Here is an 18,340-nt window from a genome sequence, read left to right as displayed (position 1 = left end):
CCCCAAGCCAGAGCGATTTCTGAGTGCATAGCCAGAAGAGACCACTGAGCGTCACCGGGTGTGGCCCAAAAAACAAAAAACACAACTGTATGCACTTAATATCATAATAGAAAAAAAATCTTAATATGATAAAGAATATTAAAATAACAAGACCACAGCAAACATCATCCCTAATAGTAAAATGCCAAAGGTTTTCTCTAAGTTCAAGAATGAAACAAAGACATCTCTAGGATTAATCAACATTTACTGAGGGTCTAAGTACGAAAAGAAGAAGTAAAAGAAATGTTTAAGGAACAAAATGTTCACTAGTCAAAGCCAATGTGAAATGACTACTGAAAATCAGATTATAATCAATAAGTAGACTTATCACTAAATAAAGTAAATATATAAAAATTACTTTAAAAACATAACGATTAGGGCCCAGAGTGAAAGTATAGCAAGGTACCCGTATGGTACCTTAAACTCTCCAAGAGTAAAACCTGAGTACTGAACCAAGAGAAAGCCATGAGCAAGGCTGAATGTGTCCATCAACCCCCCAAAAATAGAAATAATAAATATGGACCTCTTCTTGGGTCCCATGGACCGAGTCAACCCCCAACTCCTTCTCTTGAACCTAGGATACATCTATGGAACCATAATACTGATACTGGCTTCTTTGGTACATTAGAGATTCTGAATGTCTTTCTATCCTATTGACCCTTTGCTGGTACATTTTCCTTGTTCCTAATGCCTGCATCTAGACCCAAAATGGTTCCAAACAATTCTTCTCCTTCAACCCCACCAAAACCTAAGGGTCCATGATTTTTATATCATTTTTCAAATACCTCCATAATAAACCTCCTATGCAAATGGAAATATTAACTATTAACCTCCATGATTATTGAAATTGCATAGTAAAGGAACACAGAAATTGTTGGATAAACAGATTATAAGGAGCACCAATTTCTGAAAAATAGCAAATTAGATCAGATGTCAGATAACTGGGAATCTGGAGCTAAAATCTAGCAACCCATAAATCTTTAAGAACAATAGGGAAACAAAGATATTCAACTGCTCTAACAGACAGGGAATGAGGTCTGGGAAAAATAATAAAGCTCAAATAAAGCCGTTCTCATCAACAAGAGCAAAATCAATGCCCCATGGAATGGCAATGGAAATAAAGCAATATCTGAAAGAAAACATCAGTAACTCGAAGATGAACTGATTCAGTATATCAAAGAGTCCATAGAAATGAATTGTAGGAAGAATAGATATACTACCAACCCACAGCAACATAATTCAATATGCAGAGGATGGTATCAGTGATAACAAAGACAAAATACTAGCCATTGGGTTCCTGCCCTGCACTTAGACACATGGAAGACATTTAAATGGTCTCTGCTCCGCTCCACGAGGCAACCATGAACCACCCCACCCAGAACAGCTCCTGAGGGCACATAGGAAACATTTGAATGGCCTCTGCTCTGCTCCCTGAGGTGGCTGTGAGCCACCCCACCACCTCCTGAGGGCATGATAACAGAGACCATCTCCTGAGTATATGTCATCAGAGGTGAGTTGTCCAGGTCCACGAAGGGTGGAGCCAGAGAGCACAGCCGCTCTGATTCACTTCACTGCCACACACATCTCCTAGGCAATCAACATCAGCACAACACGTAGAAAACACAAGCATAACAACACAGGCCAACACCAAGCAGAGAGAATGAAGATGGCAGCCCTGATGACCTGAAAATAAGTGCCAAAAACTTATTTTAGCCTCTCAGATAAGGACTTCAGAGAATATGAAGGATCCTCATGGAACTCAAAAAAGGCATGGATTGAGCTGAAGGAACTGTAGATAAGAACCAAGAGGATATGAAAATAGAAATGAGAAAACTACAAACTGAAATAACAACACTGGAAAACTTAGTATGTGAAAAGAAAACCTCGCTGGAAAGCCTCTCCAACAGAGTAACAGCAGCTGAGGAGATAATCAGTGAGCTAGAAGATGAGCGGCATAACAACTCCATACAACAGGAAGAGACTGGAAACGAGCCTTAAAGCAAATGATCAGACAGTGGAAAAAATCTTCAAAAAATGTGAACAGACAACAATAGAAGTCTTCAATAAATTCAACGGAAACAATATAGAATCCTTGGTGTCCCAGAGACGCAGGAAGAATCAATAGTCAAGGGCAGCACTGCAGAGAAACTTCCAGAGCTAAAGACTGCATGCAAACAAATCCTGCATGCCCAAAGAGTACCAGCTAAAAGAGACCCCACGAAAAGCACCCCAAAACACATGCTAATGCAGAGAATCCCAAAAATAGGAAGACAATACTGAAAGCAGCAAGATCAAAAAGAGAAATTACATTCAAAAGAGCATCCTTAAGATTTACAGCAGACTTGTTACAAGAAACCCTTAAGGCCAGAAGGCAGTGGTGGGATAGAGTGACAAAACTCAATGAAATGTTTTGCCTAGAATAACACTACACCCAGCCAGACTCATGTTCAGGTTTGAAGGAAGTATTCATAGTTTCATGGATAAACAACAGCTCAGAAACTTTACAAACTCAAAACCAGCCTTAAAAGACAAACTATAAGACAAGACAGACCAAAAGACACACCAAACTTCTACACAAAGATGACACTAAATCCCATGACAATTATCTCTCTCAATGTCAATGAACTAAATGCAACAGATAAGAGACACAGAGTGGCAAAATGGATCAAAAAGCTGAATCCAACATTCTACTGCCTACAAGAAACACATCTGAATAGTCATAACAAACACAGACTCAAAATCAAAGGCTGGAAAACAATCATCCAAGCAAACAACTCCCTTAAAAAAGCTAGAGTTGGGGCTAAAAAGATAGCACAGCGGTAGGGTGTTTGCCTTGAATGCGGCCAACCCAGGAGATGGTGGTTCGAATCCCAGCATTCCATATGGTACCCCAAGCCTACCAGGAGCAATTTCTGAAAGCAGTGCCAGGAGTAACCCCTGAGCTCCTCCAGGTGTGACCAAAAACAAACAAAAAGCTGGAGTGGCCATATTAATAACAGATGACACAAACTTTAGACTTAGAAAAGTAATATGGGACAAAGATGGACATTTTGTAATCAAGGGATATGTACAAAAGGAAGAAATCACACTCCTAAACATATACAGACCCAATGAGAAACCAGCAAAATATTTAATACAATTGTTGACAAATCTGAAAGAAGAAATCAACAGTGGGAGACCTCAATACCGTCCTGTCAATCCTTGATAGGTCAACCATGCTGAAACCCAATAAGATTATACTAGCTCTTAAAGGAGAAATGGAAGAAAGAGGCCAAATAGATACATATAGTACACTCCATCCCCAGAAAATTGGAAACACATTCTTAACCAATGCACATAGGTCAATCTCCAAGATAGACCACATGCTAGCCCATAAAACACAGCTCCATAAAATCAAGAGGATAGAGGGGCAGGAGCAGTGGTGCAAGCAGTAAGGTGTCTGCCTTGCCCGAGCTAGCCTAGGACAGACCATGGTTCGATCCCCCGGTGTCCCATATGGTCCTCCAAGCCAGGAGTGATTTCTGAGCACATAGCCAGGAGTAACCGAGTGTCACCGGGTGTGGCCCAAAACACCCCCAACTCCCCCCCCAAAAATAAAGAGAATAGAAATGGTACAAACTACCTTCTGAGATCACAAGGCAAATCAGAAGTACACTACAAAGGGACACAGAATTACTAAGAGAAAAATTTATAGCTTTGCAACCACAATAGCTTAATGACACAATTTAAAAAATTAGAAAATGACCAAGAAAATGAACCACAACCATTTTCCCTCACTTCTTAAATTCAACCCTTTTTCCAGTCCTCTCTCTTCAGAACCCTTTAATTTCTCAATAGGGAGACAAGAGAAACAGGAAGCTTCTCTCTGAAGATAGAACAGTGAAAAGGTTTTTCTGCCTTCACAGACCTGGGTGGCAAGCCCATAATCTAACAAAACCTGGCAAACTCAGGCAAAAATGTGGTTGCCAAACACATTTTGTCATCCAGTTTCAACTAATGTTATTCTCCAGCCTTATTAGCTGATCCCCTTTTCCATTTTCCACAAGCCACCTGTTAACCTCAACTTTGGTGGTTCACACATTTTTTCTTTATAAAATAAAATGAAAGAGATACCAGTAGGCATAACTAAAACTGTTCTTTGCAAAGGTTAGGGATGAACTATTTCTTTCTAATTTTCCCAGCTCCCACATATCAGTCAAATGCTACTTCTCAAAAAAACATTCACTGGTCTACCTGCAGGATAATGCCATTCTCCTACTCAATCCCAAAGTCTGTTTCATTTTCTTTTTAAAGGACGCATCATGAAGACAGAGATCAGATCTGTCCTACCCACCCCACTCTCCCTAGCACCTAAAATACTATAGATGCTGAGGAATATTTGTTGAATATTCTAATTCTAATCCTAGTGGGGGAAAACTCGTTTTGATTTTAAATTACACGGATGCTCTAAAATCACTCCTAGGTGGCATGCATGATAAGTAACAATTATTGTCAACCACAGTGCCTAAAAGGGGAAAATTAAAAAAAAAGATAAAAGTAACTTATAGAGGAAAGTTGGAAGAAGGAAACTGAGGACACTGGTGGAAGGAAGGTATTGGTATTGAAACATTACGTGCCTTAAAATATCATAAACAACTGAAATTTTTAATTACAAGTGAAATTAAAAATTAAATCACATTCCTTGCATAAAATTCACTTTCCAAAATTCAAACTATTTCAGTCAACTTTTCTCCCTACCTCACATTTCATTCTAAATTTACACTCTATTTATACTGCTGCTTCACTGTTTGCCCTTCTAGATTCTGTCCTCCTAGATTTTTTTTTAGTATCTGACTTGCACTTTTCCTATTTTGTCTCTCATTTTCAATTACTTCTCTGACATGTAAATGACACCGCTAATACCAACATATTTAGCACAAAGTTAGCCACAGAACCTTACAATTTCATCCTGAATTGTTTCCTCTAAAAACCTCAGTTTTGATCATTTTCCTTTTCCTGCACCTAATGAGTACATTGTTACTCATCTTCATTTTACTTTTTCACTTTATGCTCTGGTGTTAGCTGGCTTTTTTGTTTGTTGGTTTGGTTTGGTTTGACAGCCACACCTGGCAATGCTCAGATGTTCCTGGCTCTACCCTCGGAAGTCATTTCTGGCATGCTCAGAGGACAACATGGGATGCCAGGATCAAATCCGAGTTGGCCACATGCAAAGCAAGTCCCTTACTGACTTGTGCTATCTCTCTAGCCCATAAGCTGAATATCTTATCAATTTGCTACCTGGATCCTAGGAATTCAACTCATTGCTATATTAAATTCCCTGCTCTTTCTGCCACATGCTGTCCTCTATCTTCCCAATCTTACTGTGCTCCCAAGTAGATTACAAATCTTCAAATATCGTATTAGTGCATCTAATCCATAATAGATTATTTATAATTATATGTTAAGATATCAAGCAAGACTTAGGTAAACATAACAAAAATAGTCATTTTAACAGAGTATATGGAGTTCCACATTCTCATTTGATCATGACCATATGAATAACTCACATTAATTCCCAATCACTATTCCACGTGATTCATTAGAGGCAATACTTACATAGATAAGTCCCGAGTAGTAACGATCCTTCAAATTATGTAAAACAGAGGCTTCATTCAAGCATGTCAATTCTGCCATATCCTCCACCTTGGAAAACTTAGGTGGGTTCATCTTCTGAATATCATCTTTGTTGACCATTGCTTTCTTGCCATTCTCTGCCAACTCCACCATAACTTCATCTCCCCGCTCCTCTTTGATACTAGCTGCTTCAAAACCATGGCGTTCCGATGGAATCCACACTAGTTTCTTAGCAGTCCAATCAGCCTGAGTGGCAGGGTTATAGATAACAGCCCTGTCCACAAAGAGATATCTCTCTGGATCTTCAAGTCCAGTTCTCTGCGCCATTGTAAACAGAAGGATTGAAGAACTACTGCCTCTGAAAAGGAGAACAAATCATATATTGAAAAATACAAGATATGCACATAATTTTTTTTAAGAAACAGTCTTTTGTAGCAATGCATATGCTTTATACTTCTCACCACTAGGTATGACTATTATAAAATGTCCAGAAATGGTCATTGTTGGCAAGGATATGTAGAAAAATGAACCCTCGAGCACTACTAACAGAAATGTAAATTATTGCAGTTTCTATGGAAAACAACATGGAGGTTCCTAAAATATATGAGAGAAAGAGGAGGAAGTGAGAGAGAGATCATATTATCCAGCAATTCCATAACTAGTTATTTAACCAAAGAAAATAAAAACACTATTGAGATTTATGTTCTTCTTGTAAACCCTATTCGCAATAATCAAGAAAAACAGAACAAGACAGTAGATTATGAAAGATGTGATGCATAGGAGGAATACAGAGAAGATCTTGTACCCTCAAAATATATATGGATGGGGCCGGCACGGTGGCGCTAGAGGTAAGGTGTCTGCCTTGCCAGCGCTAGCCTAGGATGGACCGTGGTTCGATCCCCCGGCATCCCATATGGTCCCCCAAGCCAGGAGCGACTTCTGAGTGCATAGCCAGGAGTAACCCCTGAGCGTCACCGGGTGTGGCCTAAAAACAAAACAAAAAACAAACAAAAAATATATGGAGGGGCCAGAGCAATAGAGCAGCAGTAGGACATTTGCCTTTCACCAGGTGATCATGGACGGACCTGCGTTCAATTCCCAGTGTCCCATATGGTCCCCCAAGCCAGGAGTGATTTCTGAGTGCATAGCCAGGAGTAACCCTTGAGCGTCACCAGTGTGGCCCAACAACAATATATATATTATATATATGTGTGTGTGTATGTGTGTGTCTGTGTCTGTATATATGTATATGTATATATAAATATATATAGACCTTAAGAGGGTAATATCAAGTAAAATAAATCAGAGGACAAAAACAAATACCATATGATTTCACTCATTTGGGGAATACAGAAATACAAAGCAGACTAAAGACTCTGGTGGTAGAATGGTTGTTACAAGAGAAGAAGTGAGATGGGTAAAACAAGTAGAAAGCGTTAATTAGTCAATGGTAGATATTGACATAGGTGGTGTGGCATGGTGCAATATATACCGTTACCAAGGTAAGCAATTATAAACCTGAAACATATAGTATCATAAATCTGATCTATTACCTCCAAAGAAAAGAAAATTAAAAAACAATCTCTAAATAAAAACAATAAAAATCTTTTGAGTTAAGGGAAAAGGTATTCTTCTTCTTCTTGGCCATTACTAACAGTTTTCAAAGTGAGCATCAATGAATGACCACCATGGAGCCAGAGGGATAGCATGGAGGTAGGTCATTTGCCTTGCATGCAGAAAGATGGTGGCTCGAATCCCAGCATCCCATATGGTCCCCCGAGCCTGCCAGGAGCGATTTCTGAGTGTAGAGCCAGGAGTAGCCCCTGAGAGCTGCCGGGTGTGACTCAAAAACCAAAAACCAAAGGAAAAAAAAAAGAGTGACCACCATAACTAATGACTCTAGTGGTCTAAAGACCTACTCAAAACATATCCTCAATGACTGAGAGAAAAAAAAGAAATTTCTGATTTGGCTTTCTTTGGTCTTTTCTTTCATTACTGCCACAAATAGGGAGTTAAAATAGGAAAGGAAACAAGAAAACAAAGACCCATAATAAAAGCAGTACCAGAATACAGCTACAAAACATAGAACTGCTAGAAGTGTAAAAAAACATCAGTTCTAAATATGCTCCAATTTGATCTTCAAGTAATAGGATCAAAATACTTTCTTACAAATCAGTCCTGTAGCTTTGAACTCTTGTGGACTTGATATGATCAAACAATGCCATGGGCCAGGAGAGATAGCACAGCAGCATTTGCCTTGCAAGCAGCCGATCCAGGACCAAAGGTGGTTGGTTCGAATCCCGGTGTCCCATATGGTCCCCTGTGCCTGCCAGGAGCTATTTCTGAGCAGACAGCCAGGAGTAACCCCTGAGCACCGCCGGGTGTGGCCCAAAAAACAAAAACAAACAAACAAAAAACCAATGTCATAAGGGACAAGCTTAATTAGGCTTCTTATGAGAGCCTTTCAAGTAGTTGAGGGAAACTATTCAGGCCCCCAGTTCCGTTCCTGCAGCTGTCATTACTCTCTCTTCCTCTTCAGCATTCCATCATTCATCAAGAAACACTCTACCATCATAATCTTTCATCTCTTAAACAGACTCGCATGTACTTAGGATCCTTTAGAACCCAGAGGCAGACATAATATGAGACAGAATATTCCAGAAGAAAAAGGAATAGTTTATAAAGTCACACTAAGAAAACCACTATTCTATGACATATAATTGAGATATCTCAAGTCCTAATTGGCTTACTTTTTTAGAACTCTTTTATAGTTGGCTTATACAGTGGCTTATAACAGCTCTATATGTTGTTCTAAGCTGCCTTTCCTCCCACAGTTGTGCAACTGGTTTTATTCAACCAAAAGACATCATCTTAAGAATTCTAAGATAGTATAGGGATTAAGACATTTGTATGACATGCAACAGGCATTGCCAGCACTACGTATGATCTATTGAATACTGCCAGGAGTAAGCCCTGAGCAGTCAGATATAAGCCTTGAGTAGCCTGTCTCAAAAACAGGCATCTCTCACTTTTCTAAGAGCCTTGTCATTTCTACTAAACATTATTTTTGTGTATGTAATTTGATGCCATCAGGTTATAAACATGGTTTTTATTACTTTATCTGCTTTTCTAAGAACATTCATAACTTCCTTTATTTTTAAGGTTTATTCTTAATTTCTAACGAATTAATCACTGATAGTGGGTAATTTACTAGTTCTTTCTCCAGTAATAAAAATTTTCTGGAATCATGGGGCTGGAGAGATAGTCCAGCAGGTAGGGTGCTTGCCTTGCACATGGCCAACCTAGGTTGGAACCTCAGTATCTCATATGGTCCCCCTGAGCACCACCAGGAATAATTCATGAGTGTAGAGCCAAGAGTAAGCACTGAGCACCATTGGGTGTGGCTCCCCACCACTCCCCCCCAAAAAGAAAAAGAATTTACCTGAATAAAATAGCTAATATTCTTTAGGAACTGTTATGGTGTAATGCAATCTAAATCCAATATAAACTCTGGTATGTGCATCAGAAGTACTTAAAATGCTTAAGCCTCTTCTGGACCCCTCTTCTGGGTTTCTACTGGGTAAATTTTAGAGCCTAGCAAGCTGCACTGCTAACGAATTTCACAAGTTGCTGGTGCTGCTGGTCCTGGGACCAGTTTGAAAATCATCACTTCATACACAGTACTTTGGTTGCCATGGTATACAGTAGTTAGTAAAAGCTATGCTGAGGCAGAATTGAGTACTGAAAAACCAATGATGACCTAGACTAATTCATAAATCAATTTAAAGAGCATGTTGCTATTTTAAGGAGTATGGGCTTGGATAAGACAAAAATTACAAAATAAAATTAAACCCAAAATTTCACAAGACATATCACGCTGAAACTTCACAAATAAAGAGAAAGGGAGATAGTTCACAGGGTAAAGAATACGCCTTGCATTTTATCCCCAGCACCCCAGCCATGCCTCAACTTCAGAATCCCTGAATATAGCTCTTATTTTTAAAATCTATAAATAAAACTGTTAACATGTATTACAAATAAAATTAAATTTGTCTTACAGAAAGTATTCTAGAGTCTAAAAACTGGTATATTAAAAATTCCATTACTTCTAGGAATTGATCTAATAAGGCTAGTAAAACATTTTTCTGCCTTTACAACACACTAGCCAATAGGGACATGGCTCTAGGGGTATTGGAATAGCCTAGATGAATCTAGAGACAAACAGGAGGACAAAAATTATTTCCTTTTGAAGGAGTCTATTAAAAGAGAAAATATATGGGCCAGAAAGATAGTACTGTGGCTCTTATACACAACTAAACTAGGTTCAATATCCTGTCCCACACATGGTCTCCCTGAGTTCCATCGTAATTCCAGAGCATAGAGCCAGGAGCAAAATATGAGACCACTAGGCATAACCCAAAAACATACAGGAGAGAAAATATCCAATTAGAACAAAATATGGCAAATTGATATTATTCTTTTAGGTATAAGCTACAAATTCCACATAACATTTAGGAACCTGCCCACAGTTATGCATGTATGTTCTTAATTTTGCATTGAGTAAATAATGATATGCTGATGTTTAGTTTTATAAAATGATATTCTCGTTTTGTGTTTAGTAAATCAGAATGAGTACTAAAGATCTTTTAGTAAAAACTGTTTTATAAATTTTAAATTAATTGTACCCAAGCAGTACATTTTAGGGGTCCAAAGTATCGAAACACATAATTTGGTGCCCCAGGTTGGATCCCTGAGCAGGCATGGTTCTCCCCCTGTAAGCATTGCCAAGTGTGGCCTTCTGTAGATGATTAAAAAAAAGTGAGTGTATTTTAAATGTGTCAGCAATTTTTTTAAATGAAGAAAAGCTTATAATTTAAAAGTACACCAGTTATTTTATGAAAACATAATAAAGAAATGTTCCTGGAGGCATATATTCAGATGCATTTTTAAAGAAGGAAAATCATTGGATCTTCACTGGTAACTGCATTGTAAGTCACTTTTACTTTTCTACAACTAATCTGAAGCTGCTTCTTGCTATATGAGTTTGGATGGAGGGGAACTCTACTGCTATTGAATAGGGGACAATTACCTATTCATTACATGAATTGTCCCTACACTCAGAAAACTATAACTTCTTCAGGCCCCGGAGAGATAGCACAGTGGCGTTTGCCTTGCAAGCAGCCCATCCAGGACCTAAGGTGGTTGGTTCGAATCCCGGTGTCCCATATGGTTCCCCGTGCCTGCCAGGAGCTATTTCTGAGCAGACAGCCAGGAGTAACCCCTGAGCAACGCCGGGTGTGACCCAAAAACCAAAAAAAAAAAAAAAAAAAAAAAGAAAGAAAACTATAACTTCTTCAAATAAGAAACCACCTTTTCTTCAAATTCTGATCCATATACCACCCTTTAAAAAATTCACAGGGGTCCTCAAACTTTTTAAACAGGGGGCCAGTTCACTGTCCTTCAGACTGTTGGAGGGCCAGATTATAGTAAAAACAAAAATTAGGAACAAATTTCTATGCACACTGCATATATCTTATTTAGAAGTGAAGAAACAGGGGGCCGGTAAGGTGGCGCTAGAGGTAAGGTGTCTGCCTTACATTCGCTAGCCAAGGAACGGACCGCAGTTCGATCCCCCGGCGTCCCATATGGTCCCCCCAAGCCAGGGGCGATTTCTGAGCACATAGCCAGGAGTAACCCCTGAGCGTCAAACGGGTGTGCCCCCCCCAAAAAAAAAGAAGTGAAGAAACAAAATGGGAATAAATACAATATGTGGCCCGCGGGCCGTAGTTTGAAGACCCCTGGGTAATGTAATAAAGGGGGGATGCTTAGATTACCCTTGGCCTCAGAGTTTAGGGAGGAAGACAGAGAAGGTAAGAACATAAGGGAGAAGAGGAGAAAGGATGTAATGCAAGAACAGGGACTGATGTTTGTTATCCTGGTAATGTGGTAGTGATATAGAAATATATACCCAAAGCACAGACTCACCAATAGCCTGAGCTTTAAGCTGCAGTCACTTACCAATGTACTGTGCCTGACAAGGTGGTGACAATGTGGGAAGATAGGGAGTATGGGAATGGTGGAAGGAAGTCAACACCAGTGATGGTATTTGGTGTTTAAATACTATCTGCCTAAAACTAAATTATCATAACTTTGTAAATCACAGTTTTATAATTAAAACATTTTAGGATAAAAATTAAAACTTCTTTGCAGATCAATCTGACAATTTAATTCTTCTCCTAACATTTGGTACTATTCTCTAGAATTCTTGTTTCCTTTACTCTGGACCAGAGAGTTTAGCAAGCAATGGGTATCCTCACTGTTGCTTCATAAAGCTCATGAGGATATTTTGTTCATTTTTAACTCTTCTCTTATAACAGGTAAATATGCTGTATTTTTTTATTTCATCTGGTAATAAATTTTTATTATATTGGTATTTAGTCACTCCTAAACGCTTTGACTTAATAAAAAAATATTTTTTTAATTTTTTTTTTATTTAAACACCTTGATTACATACATGATTGTGTTTGGGTTTCAGTCATAAAAGGAACACCACCCATCACCAGTGCAACATTCCCATCACCCAAGTCCCAAATCTCCCTCCTCCCCCCCCAACCCCCGCCTGTACCCTAAACAGGCTCTACATTTCCCTCATACATTCTCAATATTAGGACAGTTCAAAATGTAGTTATTTCTCTAACTAAACTCATCACTCTTTGTGGTGAGCTTCCTGAGGTGAGCTGGAACATAAAAAAATATTTTAAAGGCAACTACTATTATGATTGATCACTAATTATGATCAGGTACTAAACAGTTTACATATATACAAAAAATTATTTTTTAGTTTTTGTGTCACATCCAATAGCGCTCAAGGGCTACTCCCAGCTATTCCCCAGCAATGCTACAGAAACCATGTCAGGAACTGAACCCTGCAAAGCAAGGACTCTATCACTTTACATCCTTGGCCCTACCTATATCGCTTCTTAATCCACATAACATCCTTACGAAGCAGGCACCTATTAATAGCTCCGTACTACAAACATGGAGTCTAAGCCTAAAGAAAGACAATTACTTGCCCAAGGTCACGTTCTAAGCAGAGCAGAGCTAGAATTAAGCACAGAATTCAGCTGAGAGTACGTTGCAACCCTTAAAAGAGAAGAGTTAAATTTTGAAAGGCATCTGCATGCAATATATACTGCCTCTCCAGTAAATAAAAACCTTATCAGGACCAGTGTCATAGCACAGCGGGTAAGGTGCTTGCCTTGCAAGCTGTCTTATCCCTGGCAGCCTATAGGACCCCCTCAAGCACCTCCAGGACTGACAGCTGAGTGCAGAGCCAGGAGGAGCCCCTTCACAGTGCAAATTGCTTCCCCTGCAACATAAAAACCCTATTAACACATAGAAAAATCTGACAAATCTTTTGTTTTATAGAAAAGCTACCTATACTTAGGGATGAGGAGGAATAAAAAGGAATCTTGTTGCAGAAGACAATTATTTAAAACTTGAAAGCTTTGGGTCTCTCGTTGGAAATAAATGCTTAGCTATGGCTCAATCATGTGTGTATGTATGAATAGTTAAAGAGCAAAAGCCATCCCTTTCTTTAGTTTTAGATGTTCACCTCAGTAGCTTCATCCTATAGACTAATTTTTGACTTCAGTGAAATGCCACCAAGAAAATTTCTCAACTGCCTCCTAGCAACTACTATAGGTGTGCACAGGGAAACACTTTTAAGAATAGCTTGAATATTAAGTCAGACCATAATGATGGAGAAATGATGTATGTTGGCACATTCCTCTAAAGCAAATCAAGCCAGGTACTCTCGATTTGTGTAATATTATTTTGGCCACTTACATTACTGTGGTGTGTTAGTCTTTAAGTGCATCATCATTCTGCTTAACCAGATGAGTTCTAACACAACCCAAATGAAGGAGCAGGGCACGGTGACACATTATCTCTCAACAGCATTGGTGCATGTTAAGAACTGAACACCAGAAATGACCATCTGCATGTGCTTAGAAAGTGCAGGCACCCCCTGACACATATAGTCAAATCACAATGGAACGTGCCCTTCCAAATATCCTCCATCCCACCTCCCATTCCAGACTTTTCATTACTCTCATTATAATGATTTCCCTAAGGAGCCCAAATAAAAGGCCAAGATCTAGGGTCACATCCCTTTGCCGCAAAAGCGCGTGATAAGCTCACACAACTCCACCATATGCTTTCTCTAGATAAGACAAGGGGGGGACTGAATTTAAGATGCAATAAATAAGGAGCTGCATAAAATGGCCACTTAGGCAAGACAGACAGGGCATAGACTCCCGACATCAAAAGCAACGATTCTAAGAGAAGAAATCAAGTTAGACTGATGAAGGGTGCCAATAAAAACCAATTCAATTCCAAGGTCTCATCGGGAAGAATTAATCTCATGCAAAAAAAAAAAAATTTTTTTTGTTCTATTTCAACATTAAAATACAAAAAAAATCTCAGCTTAGACTCCAAAAAGTATTCTCTTTAGTAATTCAGCGAAAACTGCAGTCTTTGTTTCATTTGCAGGCTGGCTCTACCCCACCTTCTTTCCCGGACCCTACCCCATTTCCATGCACCCCATTTCTTTTTTTTTTTTTTTGCACCCCCATTTCTATCCACCGCAGAAGGGCCCAGGGAGCAGAGAGATAACGGTCATCACTGGAAGCCACGATGCCCAAACTTCACCAGCTTGGCTCAGACCCCGAATGTCTCCAACCTCCTTGCTAAAGAAAGGCCCAGTGGATTCCATCCAGGCCAGGTTGGGGGGCCCCAGGGCCACCGCCCTTCAGGCCCATGGGGGGCCCACCAGGCCCTGTAGAAAATCTTCAGCAAAGGGCAAAGGCTCTTCGGGTGCAACTTCCTTCCTTCCCCTGCAGCAGTGCACCTCGATATTCCAGCATCGGGGGTGTGAGAGGAGACACCCCACTTTGCACAAAGCCAAGCAAGCAAGCAAGCAAGCAAGCAAGCAAGCAAGCAAGCAAGCAAGCAAGCAAGCAAGCGAGTAGAGAGAGAGAGGAGACTGCAGGGAGCAAATTCCCAGCCAACTCACTTACACAATGAAGAAGGGATGTGAGGCGGACGCTGACCCTCCCCCAGGCCACATTTCCCGCCTTCCCGATCCCCCCCAATAAAAAAAAACACGGCCTCAGTGTCCCCCAGGATCCTCCAAGCACCCCAAAACCCACCAAGGGGCAAGAGAAGAGCATTCTAGGCCCCAAGGACGCATGCAGTAGCCTTCGCTGTACAATCACTCCCTTCCATCCTATAGGCGTGGGGCGCGTTCTCGATGCACCCCCAAACGTGCCTGACTCACCAACCTCACCATCAATCACCCCAAAAAAGGGAAGCAACCCAGCCCCATCATCTTTCCCCTCAAGGCGCATGAGGAGGGATGCTGCTATTATGCTGCCACCAAGAGAACAAGCCCGGCTTCCCCCAACTGCAACCCCACATGCCTAGGCCCTGAACCCCAAAATTTCCCACATATTCCACATCTCGAACCCCTCCAATATGGGGGTCATTCATCAATCCTCCTCCGCTTCCCCTAACTGCATCCTCTCACTCCTAGGCCCTGAACCCCGAAATTCTCCACATTTTCCACATCTCCTCAAACCCTTCCAATATGGGGGGGTCATTCATCAACCCCCCTCAGCTTCCCCCAACTGCATCCCCTCACTCCTAGGCCCTGAACCCCGAAATTCTCCACATTTTCCACACCTCCTCAAACCCCTCCAATATGGGGGTCATTCATCAACCCCCTTCAGCTTCCCCTCACTCCTAGGCCCTGAACCCTGAAATTCTCCACATTTTCCACCTCTCCTCAAACCCCTCCAATATGGGGGAGTCATTCATCAACCCCCCTCAGCTTCCCCCAACTGCATCCCCTCACTCCTAGGCCCTGAACCCCCAAATTTTCCACATTTTCCACCTCTCCTCGAACCCCTGCAATGGAAGGATGATGAGATAGAGTCCCCCTCAGTCGAACCCAGGCACCCCACATCCTGCCTGCTCCCCACAACCACCCCCAGCTCCTTCCTGCCCAGGCCTCAGGGCACACTCCATCCTGCAGGGAAGCGCAGCCTCACCTTCCGCCGAAGATGGAGGCGCCAGCGCCCGCCCTGAGCCTTCCCTCACACGCCTCAGTCCCCGCGCCCACCGCCGCCCTGCCTTCTCCTCACTGCGAGCCCCGAGCGCGCCCGCCGAGGGGGCGGGCCTTGCGCCTCAGGGCGCGCTCTGATTGGACCCCCGCCCCGCCCATCACCTCCGCCCTGAGCCGAAAGACGTTAGCCAGCACCCTAGCCTCGAGGCCACGCCCCCTTCTACTAGACCGGCTTCTGATTGGCTACCCCTTCCCGCCCCTTGCTCAACGAGGACGCTTCCTATTGGTCGTCTGTCACGTCCGTCAGAGCTGCCCAGAGGCGCGACTGCGATTCTCTTCAGTGATTGGCTGGCTGCAGAGTGATTGACAGCTGAACCTGACTGGGCTTTTTTTTTTTTTTTTTTTTTTTTCCCAGACAAGAGCCCCACTTGGCCCCTGAGGCCTGCTTCTCTCTCAGCTCCTGCTGTTGCTGCTGAGGTGGGGTTCCTAAAGAGGGGTGCAGCAGCAGGACCCCCCCCCCCCAAAAAAAAGGCCTTCTCAAGGCGTGAGGCAGCCCACCCACCCTCCGCTGGCTGCAACCGGCTCAGACTGGATTGCCTCAGGGGCTCTGCTCTCTGGCCTGCCTGTGCCTGAGGAGGGGTGGAGCCAAAATGGGGTCCAGAGGCATGACGTCATCCACCAGAGGCCTGAGGGGCCCTGAGGGGGCCCCCAAGCCAGGCTCAGGCGCTCGCCTACCTGCTCTGGAATGGGGTGAGGGGAGAAGAGATGAAGGGCTAAGCTGGCTCTGCCCCTGAGCACAGGCTCTGAGGAGATTTCACAGGCTGGATGGACCTTGCCTGAACCCCGGAGCACCCCGTTTTTGTCCCTCAGAGGCTGCAGTCTGGGGTGTTTGTGAGGGAGAAGAGGATTCCCATAACGAGAACCTTTGAGAGGACACCTCAGGGAAAAGGGGGGACATTCACCTCAGGAAAAGGGGGGGACATTCATCTCAGGAAAAATTCACCTCAGTCATCCTTTCGTTGATCCATCCAATGGGGCTCCTAGGCTCCCTTCAGCAAGAGGATGAGAAGATGTTGCAGAATTTGTTTCTACTCCCTCTGGTCTTCCTTTCCCAAAGGATGTAGAAAATGTTTGAGATCTAAAAATTAATTGGGTTCCAAAATGAACTCTGAAGAAAGATCCATTGTCTGGAGACTCGAATCATTTGGGTCCCCTGACTCTATGTAGGGATCTAAAAAATCAAAACAAAAAGTGGGTTCCAAAATGAATTCTGCAGAAAGATCAATTGTCTCTAGACTCGAATCATTTGGGTCCCCTGAAGCTATGTTGGAAGGTTGAAAACACAAGAATGAAGTGAAAGGCACAGCTAGATCTACCCCTAAACCATCAAAGCTGCCTCATCAGAACAAAATGAGACTCACATGTGTTGCCCCCGGTGCATCATGCCTCAACATGATGCTTTCTTGCTTTTCAGGGTTTACCTCTGGGATGGGTAGTGGGGCTCTCTCAGCCTTTGGAGAACCTCTTCTCTCATTGATTTTCTGTCTCTCTCGTTCTCCCTCTTTCCCTCCCCATGCTCCCCTTTCTGCTCTCTGACAAGAGTTAAAAAGTTAATAGCTGAGTTTCAGTCAGACAGGGTTCCGACACCCACCCCTTCTTGCCCAGAGTTCCTTTCCTGCCATCAATTCCCTCCTGTCTCTCACCCCCAACTTCCCTGCTATTCCCTCAGAATTTCTAAATTAAGCCTGTTTTACTTTAAAAATAATAATGAATTATTTTTTAGAATTGAAAATTAAGTCTTCATAGCAAATAACGTATTGGATATGGGCACAGCTGGGTATAGCATATCTGATATGTCATCCTTAAAAGTCATATACCTAGGAAACTTCTACTCCAGTAAATTGAAAAAAAAAGGCGGAAAAACAAAACAAGGCAGGAAATGATAAGGAAGATTTGGTGAAATTCAGAGAAAGTTCAGAGGCAGCTGAGTGCTGCCTCCTTCCTGAGGAAATCCGAATCGGGTTCTGTATTGTCCTTTGTCCCAGAACATCTGGTCCTCCACCCTCTTCTGCCCACTAGAGCAGTAAGCTGCCCCTTGTCCAGCTGTCTTGTGACTTGGCTCCATGAAGAGATCTGTCATTAGTGTAGTCTGTGCCTGGAGTACAAGTTAACTATGCAAAATATGTGAATGCTACGTCTCTTCTGGATTCTTAATGTGTTTAGAGAAGACTAAAGATTCTCTTTGTTTGTTGTTTTTGTTTGGGGACCACGTCAAACTCTCAGGAATTACTCCTGGCAGGCGCAGGTGATCATATTGGGTTCTGGGGTTCGAACCCTGGCCAGCCACATGCGAGAAAAGCACCCTACCTTCTGTCCTATCGCTTCAGCCCCCGGATTCTATTTTTAAGTCTCTTTTTTGTCCATCTTTGGGATCACTTCTGAATGTAATAGTCCTTGCTCAGAGCCTACACACCAACAGCCACCAAATTTGTATTTTCTCAAATTTTAAAATAAAATCAGTAGATTATCAGAGATACGGAAGCTCATCAAAATTAAGTACCA

At 42.0% G+C, this 18,340-nt stretch overlaps 1 protein-coding gene across 6 annotated transcripts in view; it reads right to left on the bottom strand.

Annotated features, from left to right (window-relative positions):
- MYH10 (myosin heavy chain 10) overlaps positions 1 to 15,852 on the bottom strand; it is a 160,193-nt gene extending 144,341 nt beyond the window's left edge. For all 6 annotated transcript variants that reach the window (XM_049766233.1, XM_049766236.1, XM_049766234.1 and 3 more), the window contains exons 1-2: positions 15,765 to 15,852; positions 5,635 to 6,010 (exon numbers count right to left, since the gene is read on the bottom strand). In XM_049766233.1, the coding sequence (XP_049622190.1) occupies positions 5,635 to 5,979 (345 nt within the window). In that variant the 5' untranslated portion in view covers positions 5,980 to 6,010; positions 15,765 to 15,852. The remainder of the gene's footprint in view (positions 1 to 5,634; positions 6,011 to 15,764) is intronic.
- Positions 15,853 to 18,340: the final 2,488 nt, after the last annotated feature.

This window comes from Suncus etruscus, chromosome 20, assembly GCF_024139225.1.
Source record: "Suncus etruscus isolate mSunEtr1 chromosome 20, mSunEtr1.pri.cur, whole genome shotgun sequence".
NCBI classification, from domain to species: Eukaryota; Metazoa; Chordata; class Mammalia; order Eulipotyphla; family Soricidae; genus Suncus; species Suncus etruscus.
Note: the sequence above shows the minus strand (reverse complement) of the source record. Positions and strands in the feature narration are given on the sequence as shown.